At 49.2% G+C, this 21,643-nt stretch overlaps 5 protein-coding genes across 5 annotated transcripts; 3 read left to right on the top strand and 2 right to left on the bottom strand.

Annotated features, from left to right (window-relative positions):
* Positions 1-49: 49 nt before the first annotated feature.
* Positions 50-2,631, top strand: F4807DRAFT_455751 (glycoside hydrolase family 92 protein; the record flags this gene model as incomplete). The annotated part of the gene is made up of 5 exons (XM_048000769.1): positions 50-151; positions 238-750; positions 816-1,292; positions 1,344-1,723; positions 1,779-2,631. The coding sequence occupies 5 exons, from the start codon at positions 50-52 to the stop codon at positions 2,629-2,631; spliced, it is 2,325 nt and encodes a 774-aa protein (XP_047858628.1).
* Positions 2,632-2,951: 320 nt separating this feature from the next.
* F4807DRAFT_114599 (kinase-like domain-containing protein) lies at positions 2,952-6,396 on the bottom strand. The gene is made up of 3 exons (XM_047992809.1): positions 5,640-6,396; positions 5,386-5,585; positions 2,952-5,210 (listed from the first exon to the last, which is right to left on the bottom strand). The coding sequence occupies exons 1-3, from the start codon at positions 6,152-6,154 to the stop codon at positions 3,238-3,240; spliced, it is 2,688 nt and encodes an 895-aa protein (XP_047858627.1). The 5' UTR covers positions 6,155-6,396; the 3' UTR covers positions 2,952-3,237.
* Positions 6,397-6,708: 312 nt separating this feature from the next.
* F4807DRAFT_455749 (prion-inhibition and propagation-domain-containing protein) lies at positions 6,709-8,481 on the top strand (the record flags this gene model as incomplete). Its single annotated transcript, XM_048000768.1, has 1 exon — positions 6,709-8,481. The coding sequence occupies one exon, from the start codon at positions 6,709-6,711 to the stop codon at positions 8,479-8,481; it is 1,773 nt and encodes a 590-aa protein (XP_047858626.1).
* A 248-nt stretch (positions 8,482-8,729) lies between these two features.
* Positions 8,730-11,122, bottom strand: F4807DRAFT_406665 (DUF300-domain-containing protein). Its single transcript, XM_047996315.1, has 6 exons — positions 10,821-11,122; positions 10,736-10,753; positions 10,627-10,680; positions 10,489-10,576; positions 9,421-10,437; positions 8,730-9,371 (listed from the first exon to the last, which is right to left on the bottom strand). The coding sequence occupies exons 1-6, from the start codon at positions 10,907-10,909 to the stop codon at positions 8,871-8,873; spliced, it is 1,767 nt and encodes a 588-aa protein (XP_047858625.1). The 5' UTR covers positions 10,910-11,122; the 3' UTR covers positions 8,730-8,870.
* A 239-nt stretch (positions 11,123-11,361) lies between these two features.
* Positions 11,362-21,618, top strand: F4807DRAFT_114521 (uncharacterized protein). Its single transcript, XM_047992808.1, has 3 exons — positions 11,362-11,633; positions 11,707-11,742; positions 11,812-21,618. The coding sequence occupies exons 1-3, from the start codon at positions 11,593-11,595 to the stop codon at positions 21,449-21,451; spliced, it is 9,717 nt and encodes a 3,238-aa protein (XP_047858624.1). The 5' UTR covers positions 11,362-11,592; the 3' UTR covers positions 21,452-21,618.
* The last annotated feature ends 25 nt before the right edge of the window (positions 21,619-21,643 follow it).

Here is a 21,643-nt window from a genome sequence, read left to right as displayed (position 1 = left end):
TGGTTCTAGCCAATTCGACCAACTCCGACACCAAAGCCACGCCGTCACGATGCGTCCCTCCGCCGGCATGGCACTGGGCGTGGCGCTCGCCGAAGCCCACAGCTTCCATCTCCAAACACAACAGGACTTGAGTCAATTTGTGTTACCTCTGGTACGTAAATTGAATTAGCCTGCTATAAGATCTCAAACTGGTAAAAAAAAGAAAGAGGAAAATTCAAATTAACATTGTTCTTGAAGACCGGTACTACTAATGGAGGCAACACCTTTCCTGGCGTCAGCCTGCCGTTCGGGATGGTAAAATTGGGGCCTGACTTATACACCGGATCCGATAGCTACTCGGGCTACCAGTCGACCGGTAGTTTCATCGGCTTTAGCATGCTGCACGAGAGCGGCACCGGTGGCGCCCCTAAATACGGCGTTGTCTCGCAGATGCCCGCCGTCGGCACCATCGACAACCCATTGGCCGATCAGAGCGTCAACCGAAGCGCGGCGGACGTGGCGCGGCTTGGCTACTATAAGTCAAGCCTGACCAACGACGTTACCGTGGAATTGGGAGCGACAGCCAAGGCTGGATTATACCAGTACCAGTTCTCCGGAAATGCTGCTGCTTCAAACGTCATCGTCGATGTCTCGCACGTTCTTCCATCATTCAGGGGTCAAGGTCTTGGCCAAAATTACTTGGGTGGTAACATCTCGGTAACGACGACCGACAATGGCGTTCGTTACACCGGATCTGGTTCTTATGATAATGTACGTCTTGAATTGGTGGAAGACGTTGAATGGATCGGATGGACGGATTTGTTGACACTATTTAGGGATGGAACCGTGCTCCGCAGTGGACGGTATATTTCTGCGGCTATTTCGATCAAGCGGCAACGTTCAAGACGTTCCTCGGAAATGACTCGACTAGCGATGACCTACAAGATTATAGCACCGCTTCCTCACAAGATTCCGAGTCTAGGCTAGGTGCTGTTTTTACCTTCGACAGCGCAAACGTTACATCAAGAGTAGGAGTATCGTTCATCTCATCCGACCAAGCCTGCGCAAATGTAGATGCCGAGATACCTGCAGGAACATCGCTAGATACTCTAGAAAACAACGTGAAATCGGCATGGAACAGCCAAGTGCTCTCCAAGATCACTACGACGGACACCTCCAACACCACGAGACTGCAACTCCTTTACTCGTCGCTGTACCATATGTCCCTCATCCCGACCAACAAAACAGGCGAGAATCCCCTTTGGTCATCGACCGAGCCTTATTACGACGACATCTTCACGTTTTGGGATCTGGTAAGTTGGGCGCATTCCAAACCATGAATGCCAAAATCTAATCGGACGTAGCACCGTTGCACAACATCTCTTTTCCATATTCTACAGCCTGTGGCGTACGAGGAATTCATCCGCTCTCTCGTCGACATCTGGAGGAACGAGGGCTTCCTGCCCGATGCACGATCCTCGTTCTTCAACGGCGCGACACAAGGTGGCTCTAACGGAGACAACGTCCTCGCAGATGCTTACGTGAAGGGTGTCCGTGGTGCCGTTAACTGGGACGAAGCGTATTCCGCCATGGTAACCGATGCCGAGACAGTCCCCGCTAACAATAACGACCCGAGAGATACGTCGTCTTCGACTAAGGAAGGACGAGGCGCGCTCCCGGATTGGATAGACCGCGGCTTCATCACCACTAAGTACGGGCGATCAGTTAGTCGGGCTATCGAATAGTATGTTACCCCCCTGATCTCACGATACTTACCGTGCAAGACTAACAAGCTGCAGCGCCGCCAACGACTTTGGCCTCTACCAAGTGGCCAAGGGTCTCGGCAAAGACGACGACGCGCAGAAGTATCTCAACCGCTCGCGCAACTGGCGCAACCAATGGAACCCGGACCTCACCGCGCTCGGGTTCTCCGGGTTCCTAGGCCCGATCGACGAGGACGGCAACTTCACGGCGCAGGACCCGCTCAGCTGCGGCGGGTGCTACTGGGGCGACGACTACTACGAGGCGCTGCCGTTCGAGTACTCGTTCAACGCGCACCACGACATCAACAAGCTGATCGATCTCGCGGGCGGCAACGCCACCTTCCTCGCGCGCCTCGACAAGTTCTTCGAGGGCGGCGTCAGCTCCGGCAACTCGCAGTTCAACCACACCCTCTTCAACCCCGGCAACGAGCCCAGCTTCACCACGCCCTACCTCTTCCACTTCGTCGGCCGCCAGGACTTGAGCGTCAAGCAGAGCCGCTACGCCGCCGACTCTTACTACGCGCCCACCCCCGGCGGGCTCCCGGGAAACTCGGACGCGGGGGCCATGGAGTCTTGGGTCCTCTGGTCCATGATCGGCCTGTACCCGCTTACGGGCCAGGCCACTTTCCTCGTCGGGTCACCCTGGTTCCGCGACCTGGCTATCGACTTAGGTGGCGGCAAGAAGCTCGCTATCACGACGACGGGCGGCGGCGCACAGTCGTACTATGTTCAGTCGCTCAAGGTCAACGGGCAGAGCTGGAATAAGTCGTGGGTTACGTGGGATGATATTTTTGCGAATGGCGGCACGATGGACTTCGTCCTTGGCTCTGAGCCCGTTGACTGGGCTACGGGCGATTTGCCGCCGAGTCCGGCGACGGAGAGCTCGTAGGTCGTAGTTCGCGCGTGTGGGGATCTGGAGATTGGTTGACGGCTATGGCTACGGTTTTAATGACCTGTTTACATACATACGTACATACCTGGTAGGAAATGTGAGTATGAATAAGCGGGTATGCGTAACGGTGTAGATATAAAAGGAAGAGATTTTAGTTCGTGTATATACTGTACGGTAGACTGGAGCGTATATATATGTGCGTATACAATATACATATATAGGGACTTGTCTATGCGGTACCTCTATGACCCGGTTAGAACCTAGAAGTGGACGCCTTGATGCTGGTTTTCAAATTGTGAGCATGGCTGTTTGAGACTGGTGATTTTGATGTGTATTAAGCTTTACGATAAGTCTAAACGGGAACTCCTGACCGAGAACTACTTGGTGGAGGGAGTTGGAAGTGGTGCTTGGGTACGATAGAATAGCATTCGTCGTTTCAAGAAAATCATTTAACTATTGCAGGTACCTACATCAATACACCTAAGGGATAGTACGCAAACGCCGACACCATGCTCAATGAATGCCCAAAATTACTCGTCCAAGTACCTATTTGATATATCTCCTCTACGGCCCCATAGAGTAGTAAGAAAAGTCCCCAAGATATCAAGGAAAGTATATCGTTTTCGGATTACACTCGTGCTGGAAAAGCAACCGTACGGCTTTGGACTTGCCCTGGAAATAGTAACGTCTCAAGAGGCAGTGCATTTTCTCGATTGGTGACGACGGAAGAATCGGTTTCGGGAGGTTGGCTGTACGTCTTGTAGGTTCAGGTTTATTGGCGAGAGTAGTAGCGTTGAGGGATAGCGCGTATCCGCCTTCAGAGGTATGATTTGACGCAATTTTCTCAAATTTGTTCTGAGCATGCAATTCATCTGCTGTGGTTGGCCGTGGTTTTTGCTCCGATTCTACTGATGTCGTATGCTCTTCGAGGCCGGCCGCTATGCTTTTCGGTGGTGTAGCCGGTACGTCTACAAGGGATATGTCGACATTCGATTCCATCCCGGAAGAGTCGACAGTGGCTCCACCAATTCCTGCGGTCTTGCAGAATCTAACTGGGAGGATCTGATGTTCACTTGAAATTCCCCTGCCATCATGAGATAGATTACTTTGAACAGGCGCATATCTTTGGGCTCTAGACTTGACGTGTTCAACGTGAGTGGCATTTGTAATGCCTAGCCCGTCTCCAAGCTCAGAACGATCAGAGGGTTCATCATCTAAGCGCAGTTCGGGAGGCGCTTTAAAATATCCCGAGACACCTTCATGTATATTGAGGTTTCCGTCTCTGGGGGTGATCTCTGGCGAGGGCCTCGCTGTAGAATAGACGCTCTGATATTCGTCCTCGTCGAAGACAGATCCCGAATATTCTGAAATTTCATCAAAGGGGCGGCATACAGATGAGCCGCTGTCGTATTCTAGAAACCCAAGCCCTGTGTCTCTCAGATCTTTCTGGTCGACAGGACGAGGAATCGTCTGACACTCCTCTGGATTCCAGTTTGGTAATTTAGGGTCTTGGTGCCAACCTAAATCAGTGGACACTCTAGAGGATTCGTATATTGACGAAGCAGGTATATCCTCGCCACCAAACGAAAGCTGAGGGTGCTTGGATACGTCAATCCATGAGTTATCATATCCATAGGAATCGTAAAACAAGCAGTCTTCACTTGCCACATCGCTGTAAGAGTCATGCTCCCCGGTGATATCTAGGCACTGGTCTTGTTGATAATCCCGGGCTTCAGGGGACTCAATAGCATCGTCCGACTCTTCGCCTACTTGTTTCTTACGGTAATTAGATGGTGTGACCAGAGATTGCACCGAAATGCCGTCTTGAAATAGTTCGGTGGTGGTGTTTGTCATGTCTATCATGTCTTCCCACTGTCCGAGATTGAATATGGGTGATTCATAGGCGAACCCACCATCTTGAAAGTCTTCATGACATTTGAAGCAAGAAAAAATAGTGACGAATGATGAGTCTCGGATTTCCTTCATCAATATGCGTGATGATGGGCGATCTCCCGGCATCATTCTGAGAAGGTCTTGTGTCCAGAATAATGGTTCGTTGTCATGTTCCGATATCGTGTTGCCGAGACGAAGGACCTCCAGCCAAGACGTTACGACGGGATAGTTGGCGTATATATAGGGAACAGCTTTAGTTTTACGAGCATGTGAAGAAATCCTCCGCCTTAGTTCTTCGATTCTCCGGCCTAGTAGCCTTGTTGTCATTTCGAGGAAAACGACGCCCAAAGACCACATATCACTTGATGATCCTACCTCCTCTCCCCTCCCAACCTCAGGAGCCATATAGTCTGGGCTGACAGGAGTATCCATGTGCTGCGTCTTACTCGTTGGTTGGTGTGCCCAACTATAAGCGGAACCAAAATCGCTAATGTAGACACCGTTATCATAAATTAGGATGTTGCGGGCCGTGAGATCCCGGTGTCTGATGCAGTTATTATGAAGATAATGAACGGCACCAGCAAGACAGCCATAGAATTGACGCAGCATTTCGCGTTGACCAGGATGTAGGAACCCAGTCATCGTTAAGAATTGTTCGAGTGTGCCGTGAGCAACTGGAGACACTACAATATCGGGAGTCAGTAGCTTATCCTTGAAAGAATTCTGGGAGTTTCAAACAAGTGTCGGGAGCAAAAATTATTTAGTTAACTCGATTGAGAAGTTTTCGCTCTCAAGCCAGGTTAGAAGGAGAATAGAAGGAAGAAAAAGGAAGAGACAAGAACTCTCGATGTTACATACTCAAGTACGCGATATACTCTTTGTCAGTGTAACTCCCGATGATCTTCACTAGGTGGCGATGGTTTAACCACTTCAATTGTTTTAACTCTTCTATAATAGAGGCTTGGGCTCTCCGGTTGCTATCAGAATCGCGACCTCTCACAACTCGTTTTCGCGCGTACCGTTTGAGGCTGAGTCGACTCACAACCAGATCAACAGCCCTAAATATTGCTCAGTTCCGGCGAAAATTATCGAGCTCGAATCCGAAAACTCACCCAAATCCGCCTTGGCCAAGAATCCTGCGTGAGGCAAAATGAGCATCGCCAGAAGTTTGGAACGTGAAATGCTTGTGTTTTGAACATTCGATTTCGAGTCCTTTGAAATCGAAGAGGAAATAACTTTGGATATCTAGGAAGGCACGCCGGAAATCATTATTTTCGAATCGTTTAATGAAAGTTGGCAGTGTCTGCTCGTTATAGGGGAGATGAAAGTCGTTCAACTGGTACTTGATGAAGAGATCCATCGTGTCAAGACACCCAATATTTCGGAGGATAGAATAAGTGCGAGGCCTTAAATGCCAGTGTGACTCTTGTTTATCTCGCCCATGCTTCAGATCGAGATATTTCAAAATGACCTGAATTCGCTGTACATGACTCTCAGAAATTCGTATATCTCCTTTTCTGTAGTTGGGCACATGGCAAAATTTCTCCAGCCCTATTTCTAGCTCTTGCTCAGAAAGGACAGGCTGCTGGCGCGGAACCCCTAAAAGCGTACGAATACCTGGGAACATGATGGGTTAATGCTACAGAAGAGAACTAAATCGGTGATCCAGAATATCTCAAAAACTAAGAACACTTATATCAGCTAGTTAGTACTTTTTTATTTTAGTGACTTGAGGTAGTATGTATTATACCCACAAATATCAATGGCACTTGGGTGTAGGTATCAAGCAATCGCGCTATCCAGATCCGCTCACCTGTAGCGTCGGAGTAAATGATGTATTACCAAAAGATGAGAGGGGGGATAGAAAATATTAATCATTCGTATCTGTCGTATTGTAAAAGAAGCGGTGACTAAAGTCGAATATGTGGCTTGGGAGCAGCACAGTGTGTTACTATTCATAGCGATATCATTGGCGTATCGTAAAATGTTCATCGATGTGATATGTGATTTCAATGGTTCACGTCTGTATGTATCATGCTGCATTCCCAATTCGATGGACGATCTCTGGGGGCCTAATGAGGCTGGGGCTGAGAGGTCACATTGATATAGGCTATGCCGAGGACATTCAGCTATCTGTCGGTCGGTACTTTAGAGACATTCATGAATAATTGCTTCCAGAATATGAAGTCTCAAGTAACTGCTATGGACCTTGGAGCAGCCGGCGTTAGCTTCGCCTCTCTTGCGCTCCAGCTTTTCCAGGGTTGTGTCCAAGGATTCATATTCTTTAATACCGCTCAACATATTGGAGAAGACGGAGGCTTATTTCGGGCGGGGTTGGAATTTGAGAAATACCGCCTGATAAGCTGGGCTAGGAAAGCTGGGCTGCTGGAAGAAGATGCTAATCCTAGCCCGCGAGTGAGTTGGCAATTGGCGACGATGCTATTAGAGCAACTGTCTGCGTTTGTGACATCGGCGGATAAACTTGCCAAGAAGTACGCGCTCAGCATTTCCGAGGAGGCGATCGAAGAGCGCGAAAGAGCATTTGTTGCAGAACCACCCAAGCAAGGGCTCGCAAAGCTACTATCTCGGTTGAAGCCAGAGATATATAGCACCAGCGGCAAGATAATACAAGCCAATAATGGAGCCATGAAACGCATGCGATGGGCTGCTACCGGCAAGGACAATGCGAAGCGCATAATTAGAGAAATCCATGATCTCATAGACAAACTCGAATCCCTTCTTGACTCTATAGATCGGGAAAGTCGTCGCGTCGAAGATACACGCTTGCTAAGAAACCTAGTTTCTCTCTCAACCACAGCCACAGAGGTTATAGAGCTCAGGGACATGCTTGGAAGCAGTATGAGCTTGAGCAATAGTGAGAGGGCAATTAGAGCTGCGGCCTATGTTAAACAGATAAGGCTCACGCTGGGAGCGGATCGGCGAGAAGATGAGGTCCAGCCAGTTGCGACGGCGGCAACTCGGAGTATCATGCCACCATTGAAGGTTATTAAGAAGTCTTTAAAGGCGTGGTCGGGGGTAGAGCTTCAATTGGCCGGCATCGAATTTGCGAGATACAACAATAGTCAGGTAATCGTCCAATGGAAAATTGCCGAGGGAACCTTCTGGGAAAAGTATAAAGATCAGATGAAGAGTTTGGCTGTTCTTCTTATGTCTTTTTCTCACACATCGTTCCGATCTCCCCAATGCATCGGGTATTACCCAGGAGAGAGTCTTGGTCGTCATGCAATAGTCTTCTCCCTACCAGAGGGTACATCTAGCCTGAGCATGAAGAGTCTCTCGCAGCTTATTTCGGAGGAAAAAGCCATTTCGCTGAGCAGACGACTTGCAATCGCTCGAGCTCTGGCCGAGACAATACTCCAGCTTCATACTGCTGGATGGATGCATAAAGGTCTCACGTCGGAAAATATCATCTTCTTAGCACCTGAAGGATCCCAGAATGAAGATTTTCTTCGTTCCGAGCCCCTAGTCATGGGATATGACTACGCACGGCCTGACACGGCGGACGCCGCGGTGGCCTTCACCCAGTTGCCTGAGAGTAAGCCTAGTGCTGAGCTGTATCGGCATCCACAGGCAAGAGGCCTCGCTAGAGAGACATATCAGAAGCGTTTCGATCTTTACGCTTTAGGATGCTTGTTCGTGGAGCTGGCATTATGGCAGCTTATGGCGGATGTTCATACAAGTTTCACCACAAACGATTTGGTAGAGAAAATGGCCAAAGCAGTAGAGCCTGGTGCTACTGTCATTGACATACCGACACTATCTGACTTGCTTGAAAACGATGGGGCGTTGGCGAGCATGAAACATCAGGCTGGGGAACAAATTGTAGAGGTCATCTCAACCTGCTGTTATATCAACAAAGCCGAGGATGGTAAAGAAGCCGCTCTGGATGAGCAGCTGAAGGTATTAGAGGTACTTTCTCAGTGTAAGCTATGATGGATTCGTACATGCTCACTTTGGGGATTGGTGATGAGTGTTGATGAGGTTAGAATAAACTCACGCTTGAATGAAGAGGTTAATATTGAGGCCCACTTCTTTTATTAGTCCGAGACATCAATGCCAGGTAGGAACGGGTATTTGCAGAGAGGTAGTGCCTGACTGAGCCAATTGTGTAAGAGTAACAATGACCGGGATGGAAGCTACTACCTTATGCTAGTACCTCGGACTTCAGTCGACATGAGAGTTGGCGAGGATAAAACACAGCTAAGGTGTCAATTTTCAATATTTCACTTTGCTTTCTAATTACATACCGGTATGGAACGGCCGTACAGAAAATCCAGGGTATCTAATAATTACGGCGCAAAAGGACAAAACAGTCTTAAAAATCACAAGCGGTCGCCGCCCCAAACGTTCCGAAACTCGTCCTCACCGGTGCTGAAAATCGGGCTTGTTGTACTGTGATCTGCTCCATCGCCTCCCCACCGTCTTTCTTCTTCCTGCCCTCCAGGGGTAACTTCTTCGGATGTCGACTCGCCTATCTTAAACGTCGTGTCTTCCTCTTCCGCTTCTTCCTCTAAAATTTGAGGTTCAGAAGTCGAGAGCAGGGGCGCCCCTAGAGGGCCTTCCGATTCTCTCTCTTCTGCAACGACAGCCGCAGGCTCTGGGGTAGGCTTCGGTGCAAATTTATTGTGTTTCTGTTTACCTTTCTTCTTTTTGCTAATGACGGTCTCAGCACTTGGGGGCGTTGGTTCCGCGGGTCTGTTACTGATGCTCTGGGATGATCGAGTACGAGTTGTTTGCCACGCTCCAGTACTTGATTGATACACTGCCGGTTGCCTTGAGATCCAGCGCTCTCTGGTTGGTACATTTGCAGTAACGACAGGATACTAAAAACACATCAATAAGAAGACGATCAAGTATATTGGTTGAACTCACATTCCAATCCCCAAACTCTAGTTCTCGTGCCTTGTGGTAGAGGCTCTCGTCGTCAGGATCTAGTGTGGTCTCGTCGGTAGAACCATGCTGATACTTTGGCGTTGGATTGCCTGACCCACTAGGGCCTCCATTGGAGTTTAAGAGCGGCGTATTTGCGCTCATCTCTCCCCTGACTTCGCCCGGCTTGGGAATCCAATATTTGGCTTCACCTCCTCGTTTATATCTCATCCCATCTTTTAGCCTTGCAAACCGTGAACTCGAGTCTTCGTGTGCAATAACTTTTCCACTAGAGTCGAATATCCTGTAACTGTACTGATCGCCTCTGAAGGTCTGTTTCGAGTCTTCGATAAGGTCGAGGACTCCGAAAGCGTCTCTCGCGGCATACTTGACGGGCAGTCTAGCGGAGGAAACGGTATTGTCGGCATAATCATGCCAGGAGAAGGCATACCAATGCGCCACCGCAAACGCTGGCATCTCGCAACAGATCAAAGCATCTTGAATGGCAACAGCAAGGTTGTCCGAAGTATACCCCTGAACATCATCCGGAATAGCCCCCAGCCAAACAAGAATGGAGAGGAAGAACCCTTGCCAGTAAGAAGCGAAGATGATGAGCTTGATGCACAGGAATTTGGGAACGGGCCGGTAAGGGATTAGGTCATTGTGCATGCAGACCCAAAATAGACCAAGCGAATACAGACTGACCGTAACGCTAATATTGTAAATGATCCCGCTCCACAGGTAGCCTGACGAGATGCCGATGTACCCCTCCTGATATATACCTGTTGCTTTCATAATAATCGCGGCAAAGGCTAATATAGGCTTGAGCCACGCGTACTGAAGTATCCCTCGCTTCACGGCTAAGAACGTATGAGGATCAGATATGTCGACTTTCGCTAAGACATGGTTTAGGGGCCATAGGTGGTGTACAGGGGCACGCCCGTGTGCCATGATTATGAGGGCCCTTTCGCCATCGAGGTAGTTGATGAGAAGTTGGAAGAAGGTGTAGATCGTGAAGGCCTTTCGTTAAAATTAGATACGGGAAAGCTAGTGGGTGTGTTGGATTCGTACCTCGTATATATCTCTAACAGGATCCAAGAATGCTGCTGCTGACAAGGACACCATACTAACCCACGAGCTTATCGAATAGATGGGAACCCTGATACCGATGTCAGACAAATATCAGATTATACTTCGAATTATCCTCACATTAATAGTATGCGTACGACGTATCGCTGCAAGAGTGGCTTTCGATAGTTCTTTCTGTACACACGCTTAGCTGGGTGTATTAGTTAAATGGATGATCGGGAGGGCTTACAGTTGAAGCCATATTGAGCTGTTCCAGTAGCATATCAGTACTTATTACCTCCGGACATACAGAGAGACGGATTTATATATCTTACACGATAGATACGAAGGTTGCGGCCAAAGAGAAGACACCGGCGATGATGGTGGTAGCCGTAGTGAACTTCTGGCCGGTGCCTCCAGCCATGTTGTCAGGTGGAGACGCGGACGCCGGGAAAGATGCGTTGTCCTGCCTACATAAAGGACGGAAGATCTAAAGGCGCATGGTCGAAAGCTGTGGTGCTGCGAAAGGAAGAAAAGCGACGCGTGGGAAGTTGAGTGTTCTAAAGAGGAGCGAAGGGTTTCGGGAAGCTTTCTGAAATGTCATTTGATCATTTCAAGACTCGAAATCCATGAACCCAGTCAAGGTACGTACCGCAACGTACATCGCAATGCAACCTAAATGAGAGCTTATGTGGATGCCTACTTATCGATAACGATGGGTCAGACGGCTGATTTAGTGCGAAAGGAGATCCACCAATAACGTTTATGCATTTTTACTCCGGTCTACCGTCTAACCCCTGTTCGTTCGCGCGTCATGCAGATCTAGCCTTCCTTTGCTATTAATTGTATACCAAGTACCGTTGGATCGGGATCTACCTTCTAATCAATCTGGCGATAGGTTATTCGAAACTTCGTCAACTTTGTCGAGCCGGCTATCTAAAACGACATATGCTCAATGTGGACGAATACTCCTCCGTGGAGGCCTTACAATTCGACCGACATCCGCGGCTGGAGGTTCAATGCCTTCAATAACTAAGATCTTGGAGAGAACCTAGGCGTCGCAAATCGTAGGGGGTGTTTGGGGGGTCGGGGGGTCTTGAAGCTATCATGGCTCACACTCTCGTGCCAGGTTGGCGCGACTTCAATGGGTAGGTTAAGCCGTATTGCTGCCATATACCTCGTAACACAATTGAAAGTTATCAAAACTGACCAAGAGAAAAGCCAATTCCTAGCTTATATCATTGTCTGCGGTTTCCTGTAAGTTTCCTATCCAGGCCATACTCTGTATCCGTATATTTGTCCGTTACGCGCCTAACTCAGTTGAAGTGCTGTCTTTTTCCTGCTATACTTTAATAGAGTATTCGCCTCAATCATCTCGTACATAATTCGCACTTATACGTGGCATACCTATCGGATCTATATCGATATTCAAGCCTTGCAGTGGTCCTTGCTTGGTGGACGAGTCTTCTTCACCGGTCTTCGATATCACGGAAATAACGAAACGATTCTTATCCAGAATGGGCATATCACTTGGTCATATTGGTTGCGTAGAGTGCGGGATGTTGGAATTGGCGCAGGGAAAAAAGACGTGAAGCACGAAGACGGTATTGCGCTGGACGCTAGTAAACAGCCGGAGCTCCCCTGCCGTGTCAATATTGTCGTTTCCGGATTGGAATGGTTCGTCTATAACCGGAGTGCTGCCTACGACTCAATGCTCAATGCGATGACCGAGAGCCCTCCGCCTGAACCCGCCGATATGCTTAACGGAACTGATGACCTCAAGAATGGCTCTGCCAAATTGCGACATCGACAACGCAATAGCCAGGAACAGGCCGATCATCACAAGGAAAACGGTATAGGTTTCGCTGACGAGAAAAATGGATTCGAAACTCATCACCAGAGGACCTTCAGCTCTAATTCTGTCTCTGGCAGTAATCGTGAGACAGGCGAAAAGGAGGATCTTCCCTTGCTACTACAGATATTCCCAATACATTTCAGGTGTGATAAGGCTGCTATGGTTATGGGAAATGAGAATACCAAGTCTATTTTAATCGCGAAGGCTAAATCTTTGTCGGGGGAAATTGACGCAAGCGATTGTCAGACTCCAGATCCGTACCGACAACTCTTCAAAATTCAGCTCGAGGAGCCTGTAATTGAGATGAGGGAGAACGAAGGATATAAGGAAGAGCAACTCGCCAAGGCACATAAAGATCAACAGACGGCTAAGGACTCCCATCCTGTCCAAAATAGACGATTCTTTCGAGCACAACGCCGTAAAATGCTTGGCCAATTACGTTACATGATTCCGTATTGGAGGAAATCTGTCGAGTCCTTTTCAGTGACCTCACGAGACGGCGGGGACGGCGGAGAAGAGCCAGTTGACACTCGTATTCCTGGTTCTAACCAATGGCAGGGGCTTTCTCGATACCTCAATGACGATGACGAAGATGACAAGCTTAAATGGTCGTCGGTCGAGTATGGCTGTGTGAATACGGTGGCTGAGAGCCCTGAGGCAACAGTAACAATACTGTGGGATGTTCCTGGGAGAGTCACACCGCAGAGCGCTTTACACTCCTCTAACGGCGATGGCTCTTCGGATAACGTTAATGGGATCACAGCGCCAGCCTGGGCGATCAGCCTATCGTTGAAAGGCGGCACACTCCATTACGGACCTTGGGCAGATAGACAGCGAGCTGAACTACAGAGGGTATTCTTCCCGGGTTTATGCAAAGACGCCGTACCTGCGCAGAAACTTCCGCCCGGCGCATATCGGGTGCCTACACAATTCAACTTCTATCTAGAACTTGAAGAAGAGATCATACTTAGAGTGCCTACGCGCGAAGATTCAAAAAATTGGAGATGGAAGAAGGAAGCTCTCACGTTGCAACAGCACCGCAAGCAGGGGAGTAGGCGAGAAAGGGGTCGCGATCGGAAGTCTGCCGCAACCACAGCAGCAGAACAGCGTCCTTGTGGGTGGCTCGATATTAAAGTTGCGCCAAATGCCACGGTCTCGTATATAATGGACATGCTTGCCAGGCCAACTGGGTATACGAATACGTTAAAGATTGACCTTCCTGCAACCGAGATCTCAACGAGCGTTAATCATGGGCTCCTGTGGAAATCTGGACGCCAGCAAATATCTTGTGATATGTCTACCCCTCTTAAGTGGAATGCCCTTCGGACTTGGCGCTTCAACATCGACAGTGATGGCCTTGAGCTTTTCATTTTAAGAGATCACATATTCCTACTCACAGACCTCATAGACGATTGGGGCAGCGGGCCACCTTCGGAATACCTTACTTTTACCCCTTTCAAATACCTCTTGAACTTGAAGTTTCGCAGTCTGAAGCTCTATCTCAACGTCAATGATGTGAACATCGTCAACGATCCCACCAACTTTGAGGAGAACACATATTTAGTGATTTCTAGCCCATGCTTGGTAGCAGACACTTGCATACCGATAAATAATTATCGACCCCCGCTGAACGCAATACCATTCCAAGTTACGGCCGAACCCCTTCGCGTTGACTTACATGTTCCTCCATGGAACACTCAAGCGACGTTCTTGCCCTCGAAAGAGATAGGACACCTTGAAAGTCTAACTCTCGAAGGGAAATACTATTATAATTCAACGACATCGCCTGCAAACACTGATACCCTTGTCCTCGACGTTGGTATACAATCTCCTACGGCTTTTCTTTACGGTTTTCTTGTTCGATATTTCTTACAGCTGAAAGACAATTACTTCGGTGATCACGTCCATTTTAGAACCCTAGACGAGCATCAAGAAGCCTTACGAACCAAAGAAGCGGCGCCAGATTCCCAGTCAACAGATCGCCCTCCGCATAAGAAGTCGAACGATATGGACGTCATATTGAGCGTCCGTACTGATGATCCAAAGATTTTCTTGCCCGCCAACATGTATTCCCCCAAACGTCATATACCCATAGAGGCTGCCTCTCTGGCCATCGATCTCCGTTTCACGAACTATTATATGGATCTTGAGCTCTGTTTTAGCCCATTAAGTCTTTCCCTTGGAGACGACGACGAAGGCGCCACTAGCCCAATGAGTGCCATATCGAGCACCCAGCTATTTATTGACGGTATTACTATCTACGGACATCGCCTGTTTGGTCTGCCGCCGGTTGAGCCCACGTATCTCTGCAACTGGGACTTGAAAGTCGGAGCTGTCACTGGTGATTGCTCGACCGATTTTATAGCTAGTCTTATACGAGGAGGAAAGGCATTCGGCTTCTCCCTCGATGATGACGAAAATGCCCTAATACCATACTCGTCTATAATAATGTACGATGTGACGTTTTTGCGAGCTTTTGTTGAGTCAGTCCATGTTTGGATGCACGTGGACGAGGCAGCATTCCTGTTCTCTACGGGGACATTGGACGTACAGTTCAACGATTGGGCGAGGACGCATTATTCCCGACGTGCCGATATCAAGGTGCCTGATCTTGAAATTGCTTGTGTCAATTCAGAATCCGCTACAAGACATCGATCACGACTTCGCTCCCATGTCGATACTGATGTGTTCGTCCGAACCAATATACATTTTGCACTTATTGGACGGAAGTACGACTTTGCACAGGAGAGACAATTACAACAAGAATTAATACGTCGCCATGACCAACGGACGCATCGGACCAACTTCTTGTTACTTCCAGGTCTCCTAGGCGACTTCACGCCCGACGTCGTCGACAATCCGGCACAAAGCGTTCCTTCAGTCCCTCAACCAGTTTCGTCGGGTTCAGTTGCTGACAACCGTTCGATGTTGTCTTTAGGCTCCTCGCACCACTCTGCAAAGCTTCGCCGGAAAAGCTCGTTTCTTTCGCTGTCTAGCTCGAACAATGGTAGTATTTTAAGACCAGGTTCGGTCAGAACGGCTCAACAGTCTCGGGTTTCTGGCCGTACTGCTAGTCCCACGTTACTTAAAGGTGGCGAGTCGAAGCAAACCGCCCAAGTTCACGAACATCCGACTTCCTCTACGCACTATTCGGCGCCAATGAGTGCTTATGGGCAACACGGGGACAGGAGAGATCCACATCATACTACCATATCATTTTCGAGCCAATACTTTGCTCCTTCTTTTCCCTTACAGAGTGTCCAACCAGGTACTAAAGAAGCCATATTGCGCAGTATCGAAGAAAACGAAGATGATAATCTTTTCGGCTCTTCCGATTTTAGCTTAGAGAACTTCCATCCTGACCAATTAAGTCAAGACCACGCTCACCAGAGTCTACTCCTTGAGCTCCCCTCCGGAATTAGTGTTTTCCTCAATACTCCATCTTTACGGTGCATAGCATCTCTGATACGATCTTTTTCGCCCTCTGACCCTGAGGATATCCTTGATACTCTCCAAATCGGAGCAGTAACCGACATATTCGATTCTCAAAAAGACACGCGAGTAAACGGAACGGTTACTGATTTTATCCTGCGGTTACCCCAGGCGAATTTGCGGTTCTTGAATTGCTCTACTTTTGATTCCGACGATTCTTCCCAAGAGCCACAAGACCAGTATGACGTGTCGCTTAAGTCACTTGTGCTTGCTACACGGTCTGGCTTACCCGCCAAGGACGCCAGTGGTACTCCTATCGTCGGCAGCTCTCAACTATCGTTTCATTTTCGTCTTGCTTCCATGGAACTCTCTGCTGCCGAGAGGCTCACAAATCTAGACCAGATGCCACAAGCCGCGGTATTAGCTAGGATAGAAAGGATTATGGTCTCTATGGGCTCAAAAGAGGTGAATTATATCGACGCCGACATTGGTGATGTCCATGCTTCTTCAGCTTCGGGCAAGGTTGAATACCTTGCTTCGCTAATTCACAGGACGAATATACTTGTGTCTGAAACGGCAACCCTTTTCTCGGACACATTTTCAGCTGGTGATGAACGCATGAAACAGTTCACATATCGTGTTATAACTGAGGGACAGCAAGCGAGTGACGCTCCTTTCGTCGTTCGTCCCTCAGCTATCTTACGGACAGCAACCCAGCATCTGAGGACCTACGATTCCTGGAAGCTCGTTACAAGGTTACGCCAAATGTGGTCTGCTCTCGATTTCGACGCTAAGGAGAGCCTCAAGCGAGATTGTCTGTTCGGGTTCTCGCAATATCCTGGCGATGCAAGATATCAAGTTACCGCAGCTTTCGAGCGGTGGCGTAGTTGGGATCTCGAAGACCCCAGACATGCCGTACTATTGGATAACATTTTTGGCAAAGCTCCCGAGCCAACTTCGAATGCCTCTAGTCAGATTCCCACGATGGCTATTGCCAGGATCCAAGAGATGCAGTTTGTGCTTGATCCCGGCCCAAAGCAAAATGAGATAGTCATCTTAGAACTCACTGTCAGGGTCCAAGAGAGAAACAACAGCATTGAAATGCTTGATGAGAAGCCTGTTGATACTGGAGAGCCCCTGACACTTGTTAATGTATACTGTGGCGAAGCATGGATCAAGACTAACTGGGAACTCTGTGAACTTGCGGACGACATTCTCCGACTCTACAAGCAAGCAGATTCATCAACGTCTGAAGAACCAAAGCCTAAGAAAGAAGATATAGCAGAGCACAAACCATCTCGCCCGCTCCATGTGGTGTGCGTCCTAGGAGAAAGTGCGATCTCCTTTGAAGCTATTAACCTGAGCTCTAGATTGCAAAGTAGCGACCTAAAGCTATCAATCCTTACAAACAGCGGAGCGCGGGGTTCTACGAATACGAATGTTATTCTAGGGTGCGAATCGGCTACTGCTAAGGTCAAAAGCCATTCGCAAGCACTCGCTACCGCAAGACTTCAACACCCCAGCGTTATCATTGTACACGATGTGCAATCTGATAAGCAATTCGACACACACACTATTAAAGCAGCAGCTAGCAGCCAAGACTTCAAATTTGTTGTTAGACAAGATCCAATCGTCTTAGCCGAGGTCCTGGACCTGCTGGTAAAGGATGAAGTAGCGCAGCTTTACGCCTTAGGACAGAGATTCCCTTCAAACCCGTCTCCTGAACCCCAGGAGCGTAAGGGAGGACGGTTGTCAACAATACAGGGCAACCTAGCGATGTTCTTGGACTCATATACGATCACCATACCCTTATTACGTTCTCTTACCTACACTATCTCTGGTGTTGTTGCGCGAGCAAATATAGCCGCCAACTATGGTAAAGAGATGATACTCGATTTTGATATCAAGGAAAACTCTCATGATATGCAGATCGAAGTCAATAATACGCCTCGTAGCATTTCACTACTACAGATCCCCCCGACGAATGGTCGAATAACAAGTCACACGTCTGCAGAAGAGCATTCAGTCACCGCGTTATTCTCACTAGAGCTTGTAGAGCTAGATGCCTCTGCCGTCTATAGTTTGCTTACTGCACTCAACCGGCCACAAATCTCGAACGCTATCAATGATCTTCAGGAGCAAGTCAAGATTATACAAGGACATATCGACGAAATATTTGGTTCCACAGGAACTTCAACGACAGAACCAACACCAGAATTAGCGTCACCGAAATCTAGTGATCCAAAGTTGACATACACCGTTCACGGCAGTCTCGCTGGGCTTAAAATATTCGGTATCGCACCAATCAAATCAGACGTCGAATTGCGTGCAGGCCTGTCGTTCCATTTGGATACGGTGCAAATACAGGTTGCGAACAAACTAGACGAGGGGGTCATTCTCGAGAATCCAGAGATACATATTAATCTTCACCAGATTATGTTCAACATAGAAAAAGGATCGGAGACTATGGGAATGAAATCTTGCGGAAATCTTGCCTTTGGCGCTTTGATTACTGCCACAAACCGCGAATCAGAAGATGGTAAAGAGGTGAGGTCTTTTGATTTCAAATCCGACGCGTTTGAGATAAATCTCTCGTCAGATACTGTGTCAACGTCCGTGGACGTGCTCGGCTACATGGGCGACAAGATCAAGGACCTCGATACTTCACGAGAACTTGAATACTTGCGGAAATTGAGACAATCAAAGCCCCGCATTGCTATCAACGATGAAGAGCAGGAGACAGAAAGCGACATCCTGGACTCATTCCTCTCATCCGTCATGTATTCTTTCGAAATCAAGAACATTCAAGTATGCTGGCTTGTGTCCCCCCTGAATCAGCCTACGGTAGGCCAGGAAGACCTAGTGTTGTCATTCCAACGGATCGAATTCGCTACGCGCAAGAAAAACTCGGCGAAGTTAACCATAGAAGATTTCCAACTACAAATGGTTCCGCCAGGTCAAGATAAATCACGTCGATCACTAAATTCGGCGCTCCTGCCAGAGGTGATTTTCAATATTGCCTTCGTTTCGACAGTTGATGCTCGCCGACTAGCCTTCCAGGCCGTAGGAAAATCTTTAGACTTACGCTTGACTTCTGCTTTCATCGTCCCAGCAGCCCATCTCCAGGATTCCATCAGTCTATCGGCGAAGAACGTCCAACAAGCTTCAGAACATTGGGCGCCAATTGTCATGCAAGAAAAGCCGGTCACAGCAGTCACGGGGCTCGCTGATCAAGAGGTCGAGACTAGACGTTCCTTGTTTGGAAGCAGGAGACTTGAATCACTTTTGATCGATGCAGACTTTGCCGGTGCTGTGGTACACCTTACCGGTAAAAGGCCAATAGATGACCCAGTTACTTCAGCTGGGTCCAAGCCTATGTTAGCTGGAAAATACGGACAGTTCAGTACGGACGAAACGGGCAGCAGCATGGCCCTTTGCGCCCCTGGGTTGGCCTGGAAGACCGAATATAGAGACAACGGTAAAGAAGACCCGACCTTGTATGGAGAGATTAAGATCGCTCCGTCACGCAACATTCTCTACCCAACTATTGTTCCCCTCATTATGGATATCACCACTAGCATCAAAGAGGTGGTTGGCGACGACGCGGCCGAGTCACCGATTTCACCGACAAGACCAAGTGAAGATGCGGATAAGGACAAAGATAAACCAAAGTCCACCAATGAGGACAATATTCTCACAGCAGACCCAAGCGCAGTATTGGGACGTGTGAAACTAAATCTGGGTCTGCGCATTTGCAAGCAGGAATTTACGCTCAGTTGCCAACCTATCGGCCGAGTTGCAGCCACGGCTCGCTTCGAGGATATCTATATCACCATGAATACAGTCCACGGAGCAGAACACGGGAATTTCTTCGCCATTTCCGGCACATTCACTGGATTCCACATGTCCGTACAACATGTCTACTCTAGGGAATCCACTGGTAGCTTCCAAGTCGAATCGATCGTACTTTCGATGATGAATAGCAAACACGTCAGCGGTACGAGCGGCGTTTCTGCTATTCTGAAAGTAAGCCCGATGGAAGTGGCTATCAACGCCAAACAACTACAAGATTTCTTACTCTTCCGAGAAATCTGGATGCCGAGAGAAGTAAGATCAAATACGGCGCCCGTCTCGACGGTCACAGCAGAATCGATAGCTCAGGGCCATCTTGTACAGAGATACCAACAGGTGGCTGCTACGGCGGCGTTCCCCTGGACAGCTACAATTTCCATCGCTTCCTTGGATGTTCTTGTGGATTTGGGTCAATCCCTCGGCAAGTCCAAATTCGCTATAACCGAGTTCTGGGTTTCGTCAAAGAAGACGTCGGATTGGGAACAAAACCTCTGCCTAGGATTTGCAAGCATTGGTATCGATTGTACCGGCCGATTAAGCGGGTTCGTTGCTCTTCAGGACTTCAAATTACGGACCTCAATCGAATGGCCAGAACGAGAGGAAGCATTAAACGAAACGCCGAGGATCCAGGCTTCAATTAGCTTCAGCCAATTCAAGTTGAAGGCAGCATTTGACTACCAAGCATTCCTAGTCGCAGATATCACGAAGATGGAATTCCTCATGTACAACGTGCGCCAAGAGAAGAACGCCTCAGGCGACAGACTCGTGGCAAACCTTGACGGAGAAGCCGTCCAGGTATTTGGCACCACGACATCGGCTTCTCAGAGCGTCGCTTTATGGCAAGCCATCCAAAAACTCATGCAGGAGCGGAAAGCGAGTTACGAGACGTCGCTACGAGATATTGAGAAGTTCATGAAACGGAAGTCGCTCAGCAGCCAACCGCCCGCTCTGCAACCCAGCCCAAGCAAGCCGCACGTCGACAAATCCGACACGAAATCCCCTATATCCCTCGACACGGACGTCGTAGTAACGCTCAAGGCCCTCAACCTCGGCATCTTCCCGAGCACCTTCTCGGACCACCAGGTGTTCAAGCTGGAGGCGCTGAACGCGCAGGCGAAGTTCGCGGCGAACATGGAGGAGAAGCGGATCCACAGCAGCCTGGGCCTGACGCTGGGGCAGCTGCGGATCGGGCTGGCGGGGGTGCGGCGGGCGTCGGCGCCCAAGGCGGTCAGCGAGATCGCGGTGGAGGACGTGGTGGCGAGCGCGACGGGGTCGCGCGGGGGCACGATCCTCAAGGTGCCCAAGGTGGAGGCGCGCATGCAGACGTGGCAGGCGCCCGCGTCGCGCCACATCGAGTACATCTTCAAGAGCTCCTTCGAGGGCAAGGTCGAGGTCGGCTGGAACTACAGCCGCATCTCGTACATCCGCGGCATGTGGGCCAACCACAGCAAGGCGCTCGCGCAGACCTGGGGTAGGGAGTTGCCGGCTATGTCCGCTATCAAGGTCACCGGGGTGCCGGAGCAGACGGGGGACGGTGGCGGCGGCGAGAAGGGAGGGGCAGGAGAAGGGGGGAAGCAAGGAGGGCAGCAGAAGATCACGGCTGAGGTCAACGTCCCGCAGTCTAAGTACGAGTACGCGGCGCTCGAGCCGCCCGTCATAGAGACGCCGCAGCTGAGGGACATGGGCGAGGCGACGCCGCCGCTCGAGTGGATCGGCTTGCATAGGGAGAGGCTGCCGAACCTGACGCACCAGATCGTCATCGTCTCGCTGCTCGAGCTGGCCGGCGAGGTCGAGGACGCGTACGCCAAGATCTTGGGGTCGTCGTGATGGATAAGTGATAAGGGGGGAAGGTTGGAAGAATGAGAAACAGGAAAGAAAGGAGAAATATCAAGATACTAGGAAGATGGAGACAGACAGACACGTACAGAGAGAGGGGGGGAGGAGAGAGAGAGAGAGAGGTGGCATTCATGCATCGGAAAAATTAGCAATTTGCATAACCAGGGCGTAATGGAATTCATC

Source organism: Annulohypoxylon truncatum, assembly GCF_022578515.1.
Source record: "Annulohypoxylon truncatum strain CBS 140777 unplaced genomic scaffold F4807scaffold_2, whole genome shotgun sequence".
NCBI classification, from domain to species: domain Eukaryota; kingdom Fungi; phylum Ascomycota; class Sordariomycetes; order Xylariales; family Hypoxylaceae; genus Annulohypoxylon; species Annulohypoxylon truncatum.
This window is presented reverse-complemented; position numbering and strand designations above follow the sequence as displayed.